Here is a 20,663-nt window from a genome sequence, read left to right as displayed (position 1 = left end):
ATCCAGGCCCCATTATTTTTTAATCAGACTTCAAATCCATACAAGTTTCTCAGCAGTCTCTCATTTTATTCATTTAAATAAGAAATTGTTAGAAACATGTGCAAATGCTTTTGAAAAAGTCTGCACAGGTTCCCCTAGATACAATTAAGTATTTATCCAACATACTAGTTTAATCCTCAACTGAAGTCCTAAGACCCTGACTGACCCTGGGTTCTAAAAAGGTATATAATTTGATAATAAACTCTGGAAAGTCTCAATAATTATAGCAATAACACAAGCACCATCACCACCACCATCACAATAATAGAAGCTAGCATTTCTATAGCACTCACTTGATCCTCATCCAAAACCTTGTGAGAAATTGCTGTCACTATCTACATATTACAAGTAAGGAAACTGAGGCTGAGAGAGATTAAGTGACTTGTCCAGAGCCACAAAGCTAAATTAGTATATGAGATTGAATTCAAGTTCACAACTTCCTGACTCCAAGATTGCATGCACCACATCTACAACACCCACCTTGCTGCTGCTACTATGCTATTAAAAAGCAAAAACTTCCCAATATGGGTTCAGAAATTGACTATCTTATCTAAATTTACTGAGGTTTATCACCAAAAACCTGGAGACCAAGTGATAATCTCTTGAATCCACAGCAATTGAAAAAGATTCTCTGTTAAGTCTGGGAGAGATAGCAATCCAAATCGGTAGAGAGATAATCTAGAGTAATGAAAACACAGGCCTTTTAAAGCTTCATTTTGAAATAGTGATCTGGATAAAGTAACATCAGTATGAACACTGTCCTAGATTTCTTCAGATCCTACATACTCTTTGTCTATTAGTCTCAAGTTAGTCTAATTTTACCTTTTTACATAAAACTATTTAAAATATTTTTATTTTATAGCTACTTTTCCATATCTTACTGAAAACCATATTAATAAGTGAGACAGGCTGGTTAAACAATAGCCTTATTTTTCTTTTGACGATTGTGTCCACTCACTTGTGCAAGCGACATATGGTGGATCAGAAATAGCTCTGTAATACCCATCTTCACAATCACATCGTGAGGATCCTTCTTTGTCAGAAAAACTGTGACTTGGACAGCGAGAACACTGAAGATCTTGGGAGGAAGATTTGTAGAATCCACGGCCACAGGCTAAAAAAGAAAAACATAATGAAAAGGTAAACAATGGGGCAAGAAAAAAATTGTTTATTTCAGTGACATTTAATACAAGTGTAACACAATGAAAAGCAAACACTCATGGAAAAGCAAGCTTTTTATGCTGATTTATTCTTTTCCACGCTTGCCAGGAACCCGATTTCATGGCAATAGTTGCAAACTGCAAACATACAAGCAATATCACTGCATAGGCAGCTGGTAAGCAGTACCATTGTATCACCAGCTGGCATTAAGAAACCACCAAGTTTTGGTCCTAAAGAATGAACACAGAAGATAAGCAGCTTGTGAAGATGAAGACCCACTTTGGATTTCAATGTCAGCAAACATGGCTCCTTTTACAGGTCTCCATAAGCATTTTTGAATATGTGTATATTATGTACTCTGAATATGTATATATCTCATGCATATATACACATAAATATTTATAACTTGCTATATTATTTTTACATGTTAATTTCATTCACAATTAAAATTTTGATGGAATCTTTCAGGATGGTTAATATAATATATTTTAAAATCCTTATGAAAATGTCATCAGTATCCATTAAAATTTTCTTCTTATTTAGTAAACTAAGTTTTTATCAATTAAAAATATACAATTTCAACTGTTTTCTATTAAGTTGTCTTCATACCTAACAAGCCTGAAGGAAAGCCATGATTAGAAGATGGCTTCATCATTAGAAACAAAAGTATATCATCAATTGTAAACAGGTAATGACCCTGTTTCACCTTTGGAGAAAAAAGTTAAGGGAGCACCCATGCTAACACAGCAACCATTGTCACTCAGAAAGACTCAAGAGTATAGGATTCCTTGGGAAACTCCTATTGAAATTTAGACCTTTTTAATTGCTCTACCTCATTCAAATCTATTTGCCATTAAATCAGATAACCAGAATAAACATAATGTCCATTTAGCACTTTAATGCATTTAAATTTTCTTTAGTTAGTGCCCTTTGTAAGGATGCTTTCACACCCCCCATCTACACTAGTGGGCAGGTTAGCTATTGGGGTTTCTGGAGGAACAGTCAGACTAAGTACTGTCACTCACAAGTCCCCATTAGTATGCTTCCCATTTCAATCAGTCAGCAGACAATTAGTGCATTAATAAAGTACATTTACAAAAGTGGTATATAGTAAAAGGAGTTGATTTGAAAAAAAAAAATCCATCCACAAGTCTAGGGCACATTCTCTCCCAATTATGCATCTGTCCATCAGAGGAGAATGGCCTTTCTGATCATAATGTGGACAAAAGGTATTTCTTTCTTGAGACCATAATCAGCATTTCTCTCTGGTGTGCAAGCTATTTTCTTCCTCACATGGTTATCTTTATGTCTGGGTCAATGTTTTTATCTATATTTGTTTTTTAGTCTTTCTACTCCTGGTTCAATGTATTGTGTCCAATTTCTCCAATGACATAGACAATAGGAAGAGAGAAAGAACAAAATGTAATACTCCCTCTGGTCTGTATAGGTACAAAAATCTGAAACCTCAAGGTGCCCCTTCTAATTCTTGGAGTTTTCTACAATTGCCTTTATGCTATTATGCTAAAATGTATGTAGCTATCTAAAGAAACTGAAAACATGGGTTAGTTTGTTGAGTTAGTTTCCTTCTTGATCCAGATTCTTACCTTATAAAATGATCATAAGGCATTTAAAACTTCATTGCATCATTACATTTAAAACTTTCATTATATTATATACTATGGTAGGGGGTATGAAAGCAAAGGAAGGAGAAAAGCTTTCATTAAATGTCTACTATGTGCCAGACACTAGGCTATTGCTTTACACATATCTTCTTATATGATCCTCACACTAGCCAGAGGTAGTAGGTGTTATATTATTAGCACCATTCTACATTTGAAGAAACTGAGGCAATCAGCATTTAAGTGACATAACTAGGAAATATCTGATGCTGGATTTGAACTCACTGCTTCATGACTCTACACTAAGCTCTCTATCCACTGTGCCACTTTGCTGCCTCTACCTAGCTATATGGAACAACTCCAATATCCTTAAAACTTAAAATGTAACAAAATAATAAAATTAAAAAAAAACTGCAGCTAATGTCATTTCAATTTTCTGAAAAATATTTGCTCTGGAAAAAAAAATATATATATATATATAAAAATTTGATGTTATGCAGAGGTACCACAATTTCAAAAAATTGGCATCCTGGGAGAAAAATATTGTGTCAACTTTATCAGCAAAAATGTATTAAGTATATATAAATTGAAATGAATCATACTATACATAACAAGGTAGGTAAGACACACTCCTTAGCCCTCCTATTTGGATGTGATATCTTTTAGGAGAAAGTTGTGTAATCTTGTGCACAGTCTAGGACATCCTAGATACTTAACATATATCAAGTAATAATAGTAATTATTTTGGACAAGATCTGTGATTTCACTGGTACAGGGAACTTCTAAGTAATCTTTCTTTGGCAATGTGGGTGGCAGGAGCTGTAACTTAGCGTCTCAGAAAGTTACCTAGGAAACTGAGAGGGAAAATTATTGGCTCAGAATTATACAGTCACCAAGTGATTGAATCAGGTGTTGAAATCAGGTCCTTCTTTAGTCAGGTCAGCTTTCTAACCACTGTGTCATAATGCCTCTAATTATCAGGATGATAAAGGATGAAAAGACATATCCTTTATATATATGTACATATATATATGTATATATATATATATATAATATATATTTCAAATTGTAATTTCCAAGCATTTGCATGGAAAAAATGGGGGAGGGGTTTGAGCTGATAAATGCTAAACTGTTAGAAATGAAAGTGCACTAAAATAGGAAGTATTGATATTGGAATACTTAGCATTATATTAAATTATTGGATTCACCATCAAAAAACAACCTGATGGCCACAAAATGCTTAATCTTTGATTAGTTTCCTTGGTTTCAACAATGATAAAAAAGCATTGGTGAAATAAAATAACCTCTTTAGCTTAGAGCATTACTAAGAGCAGAGAGCAGTGGAAGAGGCAAAGAAATTCACTGCAAGTCTTATTTTGTCTTACTCAGCAGGCATTATTACAAATCAATGGTATAAAGAGACAGTGAAAATTTATTAAAGAAGCAACAAAACAAAAACATAAATTTCTTGTTGTACAATCTGAACACTTAAAAGAAAGTTCAAGTGTTTTTTAAGCACAAATTTCCTATTACAGTTCAGGTGTTCCAACTGCCTGTTGGTATGATCTGGAATCCTTTCTTCTTATGAATTCTTATAGGCAGCCAGTTAGAATACTTGTATCTATCTCTGTCTAGTATCTTTAATTCTAATCAGGGACCTTTGCTTTGATATTTAATAACTATCCATTCATCTTGAAGATTTCATAATATAAAAAGCAACAGTACAGTTCTAGCATATTATTTAATGACATTAAGTAGTGCTTCTGATTATTTCAGGGTTGCAGGCCAGAAAGAAATTAATAGGGATTCCAAATATTAAAAGAATTCTACAGATTATATGACTATAAATGTATATTAAATGCATACTCTCTTGATATATTGTCTTTAGGGTCCATAAAGTAATAAGTATAATGTTATTTCACATTCAGGAAGGAAAACCCAGAGATTTACAATTTTATAATACAAGGTTTGAAAGATTCAGCATAGAGGGCAGCAATCTACACAGCTAACACTGCAGACCTACAATCCATTGACTCTATTTATTCTCCTTGATAACTTCTGACATGCACCCTCATTGAATCTATCATGAAACAGGTAGCTATAAAACTCACTAAAGCCAATTTGACAATCCTAGGCTTTCCACCTAATGTTGATATAGATATACAGATATCACAGTATTATAAAAGATATGTAGCTATCATGAAACAAGGAAAAGAAACCGTTTGTTACTCGTTCTATAATATTGTTTTAAAGGCCAACCAATTGCAATTGATTCTGTTTTCCTTTTACTTAACATAGCCACTTCCTTTTAGATAATACTGAAAATAGTAAAGTCAAAGAAACAATTTTCATGAAGCTTGTAAAGAGGATATATGAGTATACACACACACGATGATTATCAATTCTTACTGAGGGCATATGGGCATAAATTAAGACTGCTCAACAAGTCTTTCATTTTAGAGTTAAAAGGGATTGTAGAGTTCATCTAGTCAAACCCTTTTTCATTCTACTGATGAATAAACTGAGGATCAAGAAGGCTGCTTGCTGAAGATCATTCATAAATAGTCAAAATTCACACCCAAAAATCCTGACTCCTGTTTCAGTGTATCACAAGTTCTTCTCTCCAGATATTGTAGTGTTACTTTTCAAAAAGTACATGACTTTTGTTGAATTAATGATTTTATTTAATTATAAAGATGAGAGTTGTTAAAGAGAAAAACCATTGGAAAGTTCCTGTAGGTAATGAAAGATTCAGGGTTACATTAAAAGAAATAACTGGGGACAAAGAGGTAGATCCATGATTCAATCTGTGCCTGCGGATAGGCTTCCCAGTTGCCTTCCTACAGATTTTCTTAAAAAAAAAAAATAAGGCTAATTTATTTTCTCTTTGAACTCAGCTAGTTTTCCAGGAAATACTGAGAGAAATATTTAGGTATAATTGTAATAAATAAATATAATGCATATACATATTATATATATATATATGTAGTATATATGGAGGATAACATGTGCAATTCATCCAAAACAAAATTTCAAGTAAGTGTGGAATAGTACAGTTCCATGATAACCTGTTTATTCTTTTTTTTCCCAGACTTCTTCAATAGTTGTTAGCTGCCTAGAACCAAACTTTAATAAGAAGAGCATGTGTAATGTTGGAAAGTTAATGTTACAATAAGAAACATACTATTTTAATTTCCTGTCTTTTGAAGATTTTAGTTTTTAAAAACTTTATATTAATAAATATAATAATGTAGCAATGTTATAATTTAAGATTCTGTGGAATATATACATATTTGTAATCTGTGTAAAACTTTGAAATATTTTGTGTATATAATATCTTGGCCTATTATATGAATGGCAGTGTTTTATAGTATTAGGAAGAGAGAGGCCTGGGTTTCATTCTTTCTTCTATTCTTTCGATCCCTGGGGCCTTAATGAATAAAACAACATAAAATCATTAGCCTACAGTCAGGAGCTATAATCTTGTCAGATTTCATAAACTAAGCAAGCTTGGGTCTGGTCAGTACTTAAATGGGAAACCTCTAAGGAAAAAGGGAATCTGTGAAACACATGTACCTTTTGCAGAACAGACAGGGGCTGTTTATCTACCATGATATCTCTAAGTTTGCTGTTATTTTTTCACATTTTCCATCATTTAAAAAATTAATGTTTCATCTTTCTAAATGTTTTATGGGGAAACATGCTACTTGTAAGTAGCTATATGAATTCAAATTATATGTGGGATTTAAACACTAAACAGCGAGGAAAAAAATACAACCATGTTTCTCAGTATTATAGGGTTGTTTCATTACATTCATGGCACTGAAAACTAAGATAGTCAAAGACATATGACTTGCATCTAATTAAATCACTAAACCCAAAGATGATTCTCTAGTGGTTTATTTAAAATAGACAGTATTCTTTAATGGTTTGGGAAGAAGGTAATTTAGAGAATTGAAAACTTCTGCCCTAGAACCATAGATGTAGTAAGCTCAAATCACAGTGAAAGGATTTTGGTAAGTGGGCCTTTTCCAGGAAGAAATGCATAGAAGCCTAATCCCCCTTCTCTATCCTCACCTGGGTTACACCTTTTCTTTATCCTGGAATAGAATTTTCCTGGATCAACACACTCAAATGGGAGTAAATATCCCAGGCTTGTCTGGTACTGCAGTCAAACAATATACCACGTACTTATTAAGTGTCTACTGTGTGCCCGGCAGAGCTGTGGCTCAGCAAGAACCCTAGAGTCACAACAAAGTACTCAGCCACCTCTAGAGTGTCATTTAGAGTCCACATCTTAGATGCTTCAGCTCCATTTTTCAAGATTTACAAGGGATTCCAAGAAATAGGCAACAATAAATATATAATAGTAGATAAGTAAAGGAACTAACTTAAAAGAATTTACTGGTATTTAAGTTAGTTAATTCTGTGGCAAGGTATTTTTAGACAAGAATCGTTTGAAGATTCCTCTAGTAACATAACTTCAGTTTTGAGCACTAAAGAATTTCCAAGGTCATATTTTATGAAAGTATTAACTCCTTCTGGTATGTGAATATGTCCCATGCAGAAATACATACTAATACACACACACACACACACACACACACACCCTCCAATGTGTTACTATACTAGATAAGATCTTAGTTGGATGTAATTTTTTTATTGTATAATATAAAAATAATCTGTGAACTAAGGAACTCTCTGAAAGAAGTTAAATACAACAAAGCAGAGAAGTCCCAGGAAGTTGTTAAGGCATTTAAACCATAAATAACTTATCCAGGATGATAAAGATAGTGTTAGTACTGGGAACTGAACTTGTCTTCCTGACCTCAAGCCCAACATTCTGCCTATACCCAGCTTTGCTGCCTCTGTATAATATACAGATTTTTTAAATCTGAGATTATATTTTTAACTTCTGAGTTAAAGTTTGTTTCCTGTTTGAAAGAACTGAAATCCAAAGCTTTTTTATTGCTCATTTTTGTATTTTAGTGACTTTTAAAATTTATGACTTCATCAAACAAAACTTCTTGTGAATGGCGTAGTGGCATCATGAACAAATGAGTTTGGTCCTGTTTTCTGGAATTAAATAATTCTAGGCCCCAAACCAAGTAGATGTTAAGGAATATAAAGACTAATTTTGAGGCAGATATTTTAAAAGTAACTTTCCCAATGGCTTGCTACATTTAAGGGATCAGCTGCGCTTTTTGGGTATCTGTGATTTCCCCTTATTAATTAATGGACAAGTTTAGTATCCATCCCTCACCTCCCACCCCTGGCCTTTTATATCTAAAACTCTTTTGGAAGCAATGACTGCTTTCCTTTTTTCCTTTTCACACACCTATACTTGCTCCTTGATCTTTCTGATCACTACAACACCACAAAACTAACTTTCCTTAATTCTTGTTTCATTTCCAGTACTGTAATTTTCAGCACAATTCAGCTCTACCTTTTCTATAGAAACTATGTGTGTGTGTATGTCTGTGTGTGAAGTATGAGGCTTAGCAGATGTTTCCTGGCTGAAGTTATGCAGCTGCAAAGAGTTTATTAATTATAAAGTATAAATGGGTTGTTCTATAATTGAAACTCTCTGGATTTTCATACATTTTAGAATTTACATACATCCATAGTCAGGGGTTCTAATGAAAGCTATTATATTATTTATTGCAGATGGGCATTTCACCTAATGCAGGAAAGCCAGGCTGTCTCCATAGGAGCTTTCAAATATTTGTGTCATATTAATGCCTATGATTCTATAATGTAAGATGGAAAGCACAGCTTGCAGAAACTGTACTCCCACTGCTTATACTGCTGACCTCATCTAGGATGGACAGGTCTAGATTCTTTATTTTAATCCTATTGACAGTACCTCAGTGGGAATAATTACAAAAGTCAGCCTCAAATCCAGACCTCCTGTCACTGATACACTATGATTTTTCACATTGAAAGTGAACAGCAGGCAGGGAAGATGAAAACAACATGGTGTAATGATTATATTAAGATTTGTCAGGGAACTCACATATTAACCTACTAAAAACTTGTGACATTTTGGAAATATAAGCATGTAAAATATAAAGTTTGTGGTCACAGGTGCTGAATATTATTAAGAAAAATTTTAAAATGGAAGAAAAATTCTTTTAGCACATTAGGATCATATATATGGAAATATGTGTATTAAAAGCATCCAAATATGAATATATTAAATGTGTGTAACTGCAGACATTTCTGTCATTTTATTCAAGCACAAAATCATTATGCTTTATTATTGCCAAGCATCAGAATGATACATAGGTATAATAATTAGTAACTAGCATTTTGGTGAGTGAATTAAAAAAATAGGAGGATCAGAGAAAGAAAAGTTAGACTATTTGCAACACATGTAGTATTTTCATCAAGCATGTCTGTACAGATGCCTGGATCCATTATGAAGTTGAACATTGGTAGAAGTCCTTTGGAGGTACTAGAGGAAAATAACTGTAATTTTTGGGGATTTTTACATCCAGTGGCTGAAAAAATAAGCACAATCTAATAAACAAAGATGAATTATATCAGAAATGTTTGATCTGTGATTGCTGCTCTTTCTTTTCTTATTAGTGGAATATTAGTTGTAGACTTATTAAAGATAAATGAAATAGAATAAATTTTTGTCAGATTTATCATCTATTATACTTTCTGCAATTCATACATTTATATATGTATATTCTGTTCTATAAAGATAAATCTATGATATATTTGTAATTAATGATGTTAATGATTAATGTCTAGACATAAAGTATATTTATATTATCTTATATATTTTAGGTGAAATAGTATATAAAGACTGTAAATTTCAATAAAAAGAATTTTTTGGCTTTATGGTAAGCACAAGTAAACTCAAGTCTTTTTAATGGTGCCTCAGCAAAAAGTGTGAATGACATATCTAAATAGGGCTGTCCAGTGTCTGCATACCATCCTTGACAATGTTTACTGTTGCTGTCAAGAATTTCTCTGACTTGTTCCTCGCCTCTCCAGTTCATTGTGCCATTGTTGTCAAAACGTCTATGATATATTCAAAGATGTACACATTCTCTTTAAAAAATAATTTTCAACTGATAACATTTGTTTACATTACCTACACTTCTCATTCTATCCTCACCCCAGGCCCTCTCAATAAATTATTCTTTCTAATAAAGACATTGTTTTTGAAAAGAGGAAGAAAAAATATTTTATCAAACATAAACAATATATCAAACAAATCTGACATTATATATAATGTTCTATACCCATGGTTCTTTACCTTTTTGAAAAAAAAACTGGGGGAGATGTATTCCCATATCTGTTCTGAAGTTCCCCAAATGCAAATGTCTTCTTCAATAATTTAGTGAAAATTTTACTCTCTAAACAATGAAATACTCAAACTTCTAATACACAGAAGGTGCATGTTATTTCTAAGAAAAGATACTGGAACCTCCCTAAAATAACATCTTCAGGTCTCTTGCCCTAAGAACCACTGTACAGCTGAAAAATGTATTATCTTATTGTTATTTTGGTTGTTGGTTGATTGGGTGTGAGTAACTATCCTCAGATACAGCTATACAAAATCCTTTCATTAGACTAAATTCCATTTGACAGAAAATAGACAAATTGACTTCAAAAAGAATTAAATAATACAAAATATTTCATTGACACTTTTGTCCAATGACAAGAGCAGTAACCCTTAGAAATCAAGATATAGTAAAAGGTGTGTTGGGAATGGGAATGCAATGAAAAAGGTTTCCAATTGACAGTTACAGTAATTAATATTGGTCTAAAATAGGACTTTAACTTTTTCTACTCGCTATATCTTTTCTTTCTAACACAGCCTCAGATATATAGGTATACAAATCAAATATTTACTGATAATAAAATCATAATATCACAATCCACATTCAGTTATGTGGCTCCATATGGGGCACTATCCATAATTTAAGTTTTGATCTAAAACATCATCATGAGCAAGAACTCACAAAAAGCATAACTGACTATTGTATTAATATTTCCTCTTCTATTTTATCCTGCCTTTTTATGTTCCTGATAAGACATTATATTAAGATATATGTAAATTTTAGTCATTCTTTGACCTTATTAATGTAAATGGTTCTACATGGTTTTAGGTATACATACATATAAAAGGAATAACACTACAGTTATTTATAAATAAGAACATTTGTAATCCTAGCAGCAAATGATTTTATTTCTTAAATAGTAGTGGCTGTTCTAAAATCATATTTCTTTGAGAATTATTTACAACTAGAATGGTTAGTTGAGAAAACAGAGCATGGACTGTGATTAATTATAATTACTAGTACCATTAATATTTACAGATATAGTGCCTAAAGGTATTCAAAGAGTTTTATAAATATTTCATTCATTCTTACAACAATTATGGGAGATAGACACTATTATCATCATGTCTATTTTACCATTGAGGAAACTGAGACAATTTTTTTAATATCATAGTCTAAGGATTTTGAATGTCACATTACTTTCTACCTTGCCTTTAAACTTGTGAATTATTTTCTCAACTTCTTATACTCAGGAAATGTACATTTATTCACCATGATGGAAAGACTTCCTATATGAACCTAATGACAGATTTTAAATGAGCCTTATCCTCAGAAAGATGTAAGATGACTTTATTTTTTTTGGGGGGGGGGAGACACAGCTAAGATGGTCTTCTAAGAAGTAGAAGAATTGTATGCTCTATTGAGAAAGGAAATATAAAATCACAGGTCTTTTGAAACCTTGAAGTACAATTTCTTCTAAAGAATTTCAGAATTCCATTAGCATGGAAAATCACTGCGCTATATGTTAAATTTTTATTTCTTGAGACTATCTAAACTTACAAATCACTTAAGTTTAAATTATCATTTTGTAATTTATTATACCCCCCAACACTAATGTAGAATGTCATACTCACTATTAAGATTTTTCTGTAAAAAAGCAAATATATTCTCATAACAATTAATCATGAAACCAGTGGCAAAATGTAAAAAAAAAAAGTTCATTATGTGTTGGAATAGGAAGGGAAAAAGGAACAGCTAATGGTAGACAGATATGGCTGCAGAAGTTAGATCAGGATAAACATTTCTGCTCCCTCTGTTGATGTTTTAAAAACTGTCTAGAGATACAAGAAATTATGTACAAATTAATATGAAAAATCCTTTTCAATAAGTTCAGTAATTAGGTTCAGTGGACAGAGCATCAAACTTGGAGTCAAGAAGATATGAGTTCAAATGTGGCCTTAGACATGTACTAGCTTCTCGACTCTGGGCAAGTCACTTAACTCTGTTTCAGCTTTATTTTCTGTGAAATGAGCTGGAGAATAAAATAGTAAATTACTCCAGTATCTTTGCCAAGAAACTTCCGAAATGGGGTCCACAAAGAGTCAGACATGATTAAAATAGTTGAACAACAACAATCTCAATAATTAGTTTCCTCACTCCTAAAGCCTTTGAGTAAGATTGTAGGACTACAGATTTAGATATGGAAAGGACCTTTAAGGTCATCTACTCTAATCTCTCTCACTCTACAACTGAGAAAAATTGAGCAGTATCACTTTGACAGAGCTACAAAACAAAGTTCTCTGACTCTAAATTCAGCACACTTTCATTACATTGTGCTTAAAAACTCATAACTGCAAAGGGCTTATAGTTAGCTTAGTTAATCTTAAGAACTTGTTTTTAAAGGCTTTATAGAAACATTTTAAACAATTACTATGAAACCGGTTATCCATGATCAGTTTCAAAATAGTTTTCAAATAGTTAAAAACTACAATCACCAGTCTTCTTCCACAACTAATTTTTCTAGGTCTTCTCAGCTGATTTAGTCACCTATAAAATAGGGACAAATCAATCCTACTGACCTAACTCAAAAGAGCTCCTTGTGGAGGAACTAATTGATCACCCTGGAGCAGTCTGAATATTTCAGGAACTAAATAATCATTTCTGTTATGTCAGTGGAATATTCTATATAGATCAAAGGGAAATTAGTCCTCCCTGCAGCATGACATTTCTAAGATGATGCATCAGAGGGATCCGGAGCTCTACTCAAGCCTGAATACTTGCAAGTAAAATGAAGCAAGGATGGCAGAATATAGCCTGATGAAAAATCCCATTTTATAACTCAATTCTTTTTTAAAAATAGATTTGAAGGAGCTAGCATAGACACAATCCATAATATGCTCAGTAAGAAAGCTGCTCAGTAAACACAGAATACTGACATTGACTTCTTGTACCCAAATGGGAGGTTGAAATTGAGAAAGTTTGGTCCATTGACTGTTTATTTTATTACTAGGATGTTATATAATAGTGATTTTTTTTCTGTGACTGAAATGACTACTTATTTTTGTATCATAAAGACACAGCATTAAATCCTAGTTCTAGTACATAGTAGTAAAGAAAAATATAAATAGTTTAGTATAGAATGACATTGGTGGAGTATTTTCTTACACCCCTCCCAATTAACACACTTTTAAATTTCAATAGTGTTACAAACTCATACCTTTGAAAAAGGATTTTGAGGAACTTAATTTTTTTGAAACGACAGTTGATGACAATTCTGCACTTCCTAATTATATAGAATGACTGAAATGTGATTCATGACACTTAAACAAAACCTAAAATAAAAAGAAATCTTTAAAAAGTGGCTCACAGCAGTTGTATCAATGATGCAGATTTTTAAAAAATCAGAGCTATATATTATGTAACAAGTTAGACATTTGCAATAAAATCACAATATATTTTCCAAATGACAGACAAAATTTCAATTGCTTTTTGTCCATTGTCATAACTAAAAATGGTTTACTTCTAAAAGCTCTTTTCTCTTATTATTCCATGCAAAATCTTTACTTGAAAGTTTAAGCAGTTTTACTTTAGTGAACTAAAGGCAACTAAAGAAAGGGAACTCTGAAATGGATACAGAAATATATACTTAAAAATTCATTCCTCTTTTTTCTATAGGTCACTTATTCCTTAAGATCAATCACATAATGCTCATTTTAACATCATACAGTTGCCAAAAATTGCTTACTTTTGCAACAGTTGAATCGACTGTCTTCTGTCTAATTTTCATGGAATGATTTAGGAAAGTAACATATTTTTCCTTGGTTGTATTAGTACAGGAAGATATTTAAAGAGTGTACTTTATAGGGCCCCAAAATACTTTCTTTCCATGTTAAACTGAGAGACAGGACAGATGCCAAATCTTGACAAATAGATGTGATTATTACTTCCCCGAGTCTATAAACTTCCGTGACACAGTGGTGAGAGCAATAGTTGAAGTGGGAGGTGAATCATTTCATAATACTGTAAGTAAAAAATATTCTTAAAAGATATCTCTGCTAAAGAAAATAAATAAAAGAAATAACTACACAGTACATAAAATATAGTAGACAAAGACTTCAACAAAAATCATTCTTTTTAAAACAACTATTAAAGAGTGTCCATTTCTTTCTTAGTAAATCATTTTTTCTTTCAAGATTAGCAAAATTCAAATTCACTAAGCACAAATATATGAGTTGACACAGCTTAGAGTTTCTGTAGAAAAAATACATAAAATGGGTTCACTTATGATATATAATAATCAGTAACATCTAGGCCATTATTGGAATAAGCATTAAATTCTTATAATTACATTTCAAATGGAAAACCCATAGAGATGTCTGTTGATGCCTTGCATTATGAAAAAGTCATTTTGATTTATTTCTCGCTGGCTCTTCTATAATTGTTAAAACAATTACTGTCAAGTAAATGAAAAACCTAATTTAAACAAAATGTATCCCAGCTTTCTGTGTTATTGTTTTATGAGGGAAAAAATGCTATTCTCTATATATGGCCTTACCTACAGAGTTTTGAAAAGAAAAATGATTTTAACTCTTCAATGTAAATGAGTTTATTTGATAATCACATCTAATTCAGCAACTCATTCAGATCCTACTAAGTGTCAATACCATATCATATCATGGAAAAAGTGCTGAATTTGGAATCAGTAGGCCAGGGCCTTAATTTCATGTATTCTACTTACTACCAGTGTGACCTTAAACAGGTCTTCTAATATTCTAAACTCAGTTTCCACTATTTGCAAAATGATTAAACTAAATGACACAAGGAATTTTCTAATCCTAAATCTATGATACTAAGATGAAGTTCTGGGAAAAAAAACAGAGATTATAAAAAAAATTTTTTTAATGATTCCTGCCCTGAAGAGCTTAAAATATAATAGAGGAGAATATGCTAGACATACTAATTATCATGTCATGTGGCAGAATTGATTAAAACAAAGGCAGATTAAAGGAAAGTTCAAAAACAGTTCAGGGAAGGAGAAATAAATCACTCTCACTTCAAGGAAGTCTTCATGGAGGAGGTGATATTTGAACAGAACCTGAAGGAAGCAAATGGTTTTATAACATGGAGATATGGATAGAGCACATTAAAGACAGGACAAACAGAATGGGAATGCATGGAGATAGCCCAGTGTGGTTGAATCTTAGGGTACAAAAAAGTAACAAAATTAAGTAAATTTGGAATCAGGAAGTTGAAGTCAAATTGTGAAAAACCCTTAACATTTATTTCACACTCTATGATATAGATAATGCTTTCCTCACAGTCTTATAAAATATGTAGTAAAATATTATTTATCTCCATTCTCCATTTAAAGAAATTTAGCAGAGGGTAGAATGAGGAGGGGGAAGTGAAGTGACTGAACCAAGGTTTCACATTTACTAACTTGTAGCATATACTCACAGGATTGTTGTGAGGATCAATTGAGTTACTCCATAGAAATAATTAAGAAAACCTTAAAACAGTTTATAAATGTAAAGTAGTAGTAGTGTGAAGTAGTGGTTTGTAGTGATAACAGCAGTGGTAACAATCGTACTGGTATAATCATTATCCAAAAGTCAGAAATTACATTTGAACCCAGATCCTTTGACTTCAAAGTTAGTGATCTCTCCATTTCATCATTTTGATGATGTAAAAAAGGTGAGGAAGAGAAGTGCTGAGTAAAAGTTATTTTATGTGTTAATTGAAAGGTCACTGCTGACTTTGGAGAAAGTAATTTCTATTAATAGTAGGGAATGAAAATATTTCAAGAGCTTAAGAAATAAGGAGAGTTTGGATAGAATGCTGACTTCCTTTCATAAGTCTGAAGTTTAAAGGGATAAGAGAGAGGGACTAAATGCTTGACAGAGGAGTAGAGTTAAAGAAAATGGTTTTGTTTTTTTTTCCTTGGTCTTGGTTTGTTTTATAGTGATCTTAGAAAGAGAAGCTTTTAGGTAAAGGGAAAAGAAATATTACAAAGAAACAGACTGCAAAATGAGCTAGAGAGAGGGAAGGATCCAAATAATAAGGTAACATAATAGACAGAAAGGAGAAGACCAAAGATATAAGTGGAGATGTCATCTATACCAAGAAAAGAGGCTATATTCTTTGGGATTAGAGGAAGGAGATAAGAATAAAAGAAGATGAGGAGTAAAAATTATGATGTGAAAGTAGGGAGATGAGAAAGCCTTGGAAAGATGGTGTCAAACTTGTCAGAAATTTAGGAAGCAAGGTCATCAGCTAAAAAGAGATGATGGAATTGGAAGCTTGTGGAAAGAAGTCTGCATTTTCTTGTGGGAAGAGACTATATTTTCTGCAAATTAAAGTCTTTCCAGCTCTAAAATTCTGTGATTCTATAAAATATTTAATTAAATTTCATAAAATTCTTTAAGTTGTATGAAAAATACCATTTAACTAGGAATGGGTGATTTAAAAAATAAAGAATTTAAATAATAGAAGTAGGAATTCAATTTATATCATATTTATTTATGAGTACATTTCCAGATAGAATAAATAAAATAATTGATTTAAAGTTTAGATATAAATGCTGCTTATCTCCACGCAGAAAATAATATTTAAAAAGCACAAAATTGAGGGAAACACTAGCATAAGAGATACTTTTTAAGATAGACTTTTTTTTTTAAAGAACACTAATTTGCTTAAATGAAATCATTTTATCTATTTTTTGCCAAAACACCCTTGTTTGCTATTTTATACATAATACTGTATCAGATATGAATAAAAAGAGTTTGGAAATCTCTTATATCAAAGAGAAGACAGAAAACAGGTAGTGCAATAAAACAGTTCAAAGATAGCCCTCAAATGAAATGATAAAGAACATACAAAGGAAAAACAGATGACAGATTGTGAAAACAGCACAATCACAGATGGATGCCAGGTGGGATGGGCCAAACAATTCTTAAGTGGTTTATTTTTCTACTTAAATAGTGTCTTGTTATATAAAAGTTCAACAAAGTACTGATAAGAAAACTAGTTAAACTGTGTGAATACACAGTGTTTTTGTTTTTAATGAAGAAGAAACTTAGTGATAAGTAATTAAGGGATAATCATGCATTTTAGGAAAGTGTATATGCAAGGGAGGTAAATAAATACCAGTGGAAAACAGAGGCAGTGTTGTCAACATTTTCTTTCTCCCACTGACTTACCCTCTACCTATCATGCTTATGATATTACAAAAAAAAAAAGAATAACAATAAAAATCAAAAACCATTTCTTATGTTTAAGAATTAGACCATCTTACTTATTTTTTCCATTGCTACTATTACTTTTGTGGTTTAAATTAACAATTTTTTAAGCCTGGATTAGAAGGTGAAATAAGTGGCCAAATACCAGAAGGCTATGGACTATGTCTAGACATCATGTCAATAAAAGTCTTGATGTTCTTTGATTTTCCTAGACTAGATATTTTTTTTTCCTCATCATGCAAAAGTATAATATCAAGTGCAATAAAAAACTCAGCATTATCAAACAGATAAAATAATTGTATGAAAATATGAAGCTTTGTATTTTCTAAGTCATGGTAGAATGTTTTGTTTATATGATTTGTATTTCTTAATCTTCCATTCTGTCTTCAGGTAGTATGGTTCCTATTCCCTATGGAAACATACACACAGTTTAGTTGCCCATAGCAGAAAATCACAACTCCTTTTCATTTTTAAAGCATTAAGAAACCATTTCAAAATTTGAATGAATTTCCATTATAATATTTAAAAAGAATTCTGACAAATCATTTTATTTTGAAATAAAGATTAGAGATTTCATATTTAAAAATTTCGTACTGCAAAACTGTCATCAAATTTCGCCAAGCTGATTGTCAATTAAAATGATTACTTCTTTCTTTGTTCAAATGTGTATTTTAGTAATAAGTATTTGTCCAATCAAAGGGAGATTATCTATAACTCTGACATCTATTCAAAATATTTAATAATAACTTTTAAATGAACTACTGGAAATAATCATAATATTATTTCCAGCTAAGTGTTTTCAGAAGAAAAGCACAAAGAATTAAAAGCAACAAAAAAGCAAAACTACAAAAATACCAACCCCTAATTTTTCCTTAAAATAAAGATGTTTAAGTCTTTAAAAGGACCAGAACAAATGGAAAACAGCATTTGTTTCATGAATAAAAGGTAAATAGTGAATTATTAAGAATCTCAATGGTTTTAACTTGGGGGATCTGTGACCTTAAAAAAATGACCACTGTACTTCAATATAATTGTTTTCCTTTCTAATCATATTTATTTTATTTTATTTGAATTTTAAAACTTTCTGATTAGGAGTTCCTTCACTTTACCGCATTGCCAAAGGGAACTATGATACAAAAAAGATTAAGAAGGCCTCCTTTACAGTGACCAAAAAGTAACAATTTTGGCCAAATTCCAGAATCACCACTTTATCTTCCCAAAGTATAAACCAAATAAAATTTTCTCTGTGCACTGAAGCACAGGTTTGATTGAAACAAACAATATTTTTGCATTAGAAAGTAAATTCAAATTACTTTTACTCAGTACCATGATTTTTAATGGAATAACATATTTACTGATGTATATGGATCAAATTAATCTCTTCTGAAATTATTAGCTTTATTTCAGTAATTTGAAAGGCAGCATATTCATAGTGATTGGACCCAGCCTTTTATTCAGAAAGACCCGAGTTCAAATTCTATATCTAACATATATCAGATATAGATAAATAAATGATGAGCATGCTATTAGAAAACATGTTTATAAATAGCTTTTATACTAAAATTCTTTTTGGAAAGCACATAGCATCTTTCATATAGTTGACATTTGTCGAACTGAAATTTCTCAAAAAAAAATAATGACAACAAAATATATGTTGTGGTTTACTTCGGACATTAGGCTAATGGTTTAGAGAAAGAAAAGGGAAAAAAAAACTTTTCATGGTATATCTGAGTATCTGAACATACTAATGTTATTTAAGGAACAATTATGTAGTATCAAACAACTGCAACATTGATTTAAATCATAGCACTATTAATACAACTCTAATGAGTGTCTAGCAAGTATTGCCAATAATATACAGATAATCCGAAACAGAGTTAACATCGTGGGATTTTGAAAATAAACAAAAGCTTAGTTCTAAAGACATGCAAGTTCTTTAGCAGAGAAAATAGTATTGGGTCGCTGCACTGTTAGGAACTGATCCATTATAGGTATTTTTGCTAACAGCTCAAGCTGCTGCAGAGACTTCCCGCTGAAGGACCTCATTTGGCACCAGAGGGTTTCATTAGTCATAGAATTTCCTGCCCAATAGGAATTCCTCTCCCAGGGTGGGCAGGATGATAGAATGAGGGACAGCAGGCCACAAAGAGGAGCAACCATTGATATCTTTTATTCTGCCAAATGAAAAGTCCAGTGCCAAAGCTATCTCCTTCAGACTTGGCAGCAATTTCAGTCTTATGAAATAAGACTTCCCTAAGCTTTAAGCCATACTCATACACAAGCCTTTTTACACTAGTTAAGGACAGAGAAGACCACTCATATTGTTGTTCCTTTGCCAATGAAGACATAATCTTAGTTTATCCTTCAGTGTATTGAATGTTGCTAGCTACCAAATGTAAAAGTCTTTAGTGACTGTTTTCATTTTGTCACAGCAAAATGCCATATTTACATAAACCAGAGAATACTTTTTTTTTTTTACCAAAACACAGCAGAAATTCTATAAGATCACTGACACTTAAAAAAGAAAAACAATGTATTCCACTACACCAATATATAAATAAGCTATACCTAACTTCTCAAGACCATATCTGTTAATTTGTGAATTCTGTTCTTTTAAAAAATTAACTATTGAACATTAATATCCATTCCCTTAAAAACTATCTTAATAGAAAAATTAATTGAGTCTTCCTACTTTCCCTCAATATCTATCTATGTTAAGACTTGAGTTGCCCTCAGCAACGTTATAACCACTCAGCGTCACTCAATTTTTTTCCTTTAATAAATGAGATAATACTCCTCTTCATGCCACCCAAGATAGACAATTGAAGTTCTTATTCTGTGTTACAGAAACAGGGAAAAGACATGATGGAATAAATGAAAACCACATTCTTTTTTGTTCTCCTGGTTTATAAGCTTACATTACATCAATTCCTAAAGCTTTTAGTATTGATACAGAAAGACTCAGGAAGGGAAAGAAGATGGACAGAACATCTCTTCATTAACATTGAGTCTGAGAAGGAGCAAGGAAGAAAGGTGAGAACAGCCAAAAAGATATAAAAGGCATTCCAGAAAGTACAGTATCACAATCATCCCTCAGTTCAAAGTGACAGTTTTCTTTTGTACTCAAGCCCTCATCACCTCTTACCTGGACTATTGCCATAACCTCCTAATTGGATTCCCTGTCTGTTTCTCCCTTCTCTGATCCATTCTCAATATAGTTGCCAAATTGATAATCCCTCAAACACAGCTTCTGGCCATAGCATTCCCTGCTTAGGAAGCTTCAGTGGATCTGTATTTCTCATTTT

At 32.0% G+C, this 20,663-nt stretch overlaps 1 protein-coding gene across 5 annotated transcripts in view; it reads right to left on the bottom strand.

Moving 5' to 3' along the window:
- The window catches only part of EPHA7 (EPH receptor A7), a 208,271-nt gene that overhangs the window by 134,795 nt on the left and 52,813 nt on the right, over positions 1-20,663 (bottom strand). For all 5 annotated transcript variants that reach the window (XM_003769297.3, XM_031964515.1, XM_012549221.2 and 2 more), the window contains exon 4: positions 998-1,153. In XM_003769297.3, the coding sequence (XP_003769345.2) occupies positions 998-1,153 (156 nt within the window). The remainder of the gene's footprint in view (positions 1-997; positions 1,154-20,663) is intronic.

Source organism: Sarcophilus harrisii, chromosome 4 (assembly GCF_902635505.1).
Source record: "Sarcophilus harrisii chromosome 4, mSarHar1.11, whole genome shotgun sequence".
NCBI lineage: Eukaryota > Metazoa > Chordata > Mammalia > Dasyuromorphia > Dasyuridae > Sarcophilus > Sarcophilus harrisii.
Note: the sequence above shows the minus strand (reverse complement) of the source record. Positions and strands in the feature narration are given on the sequence as shown.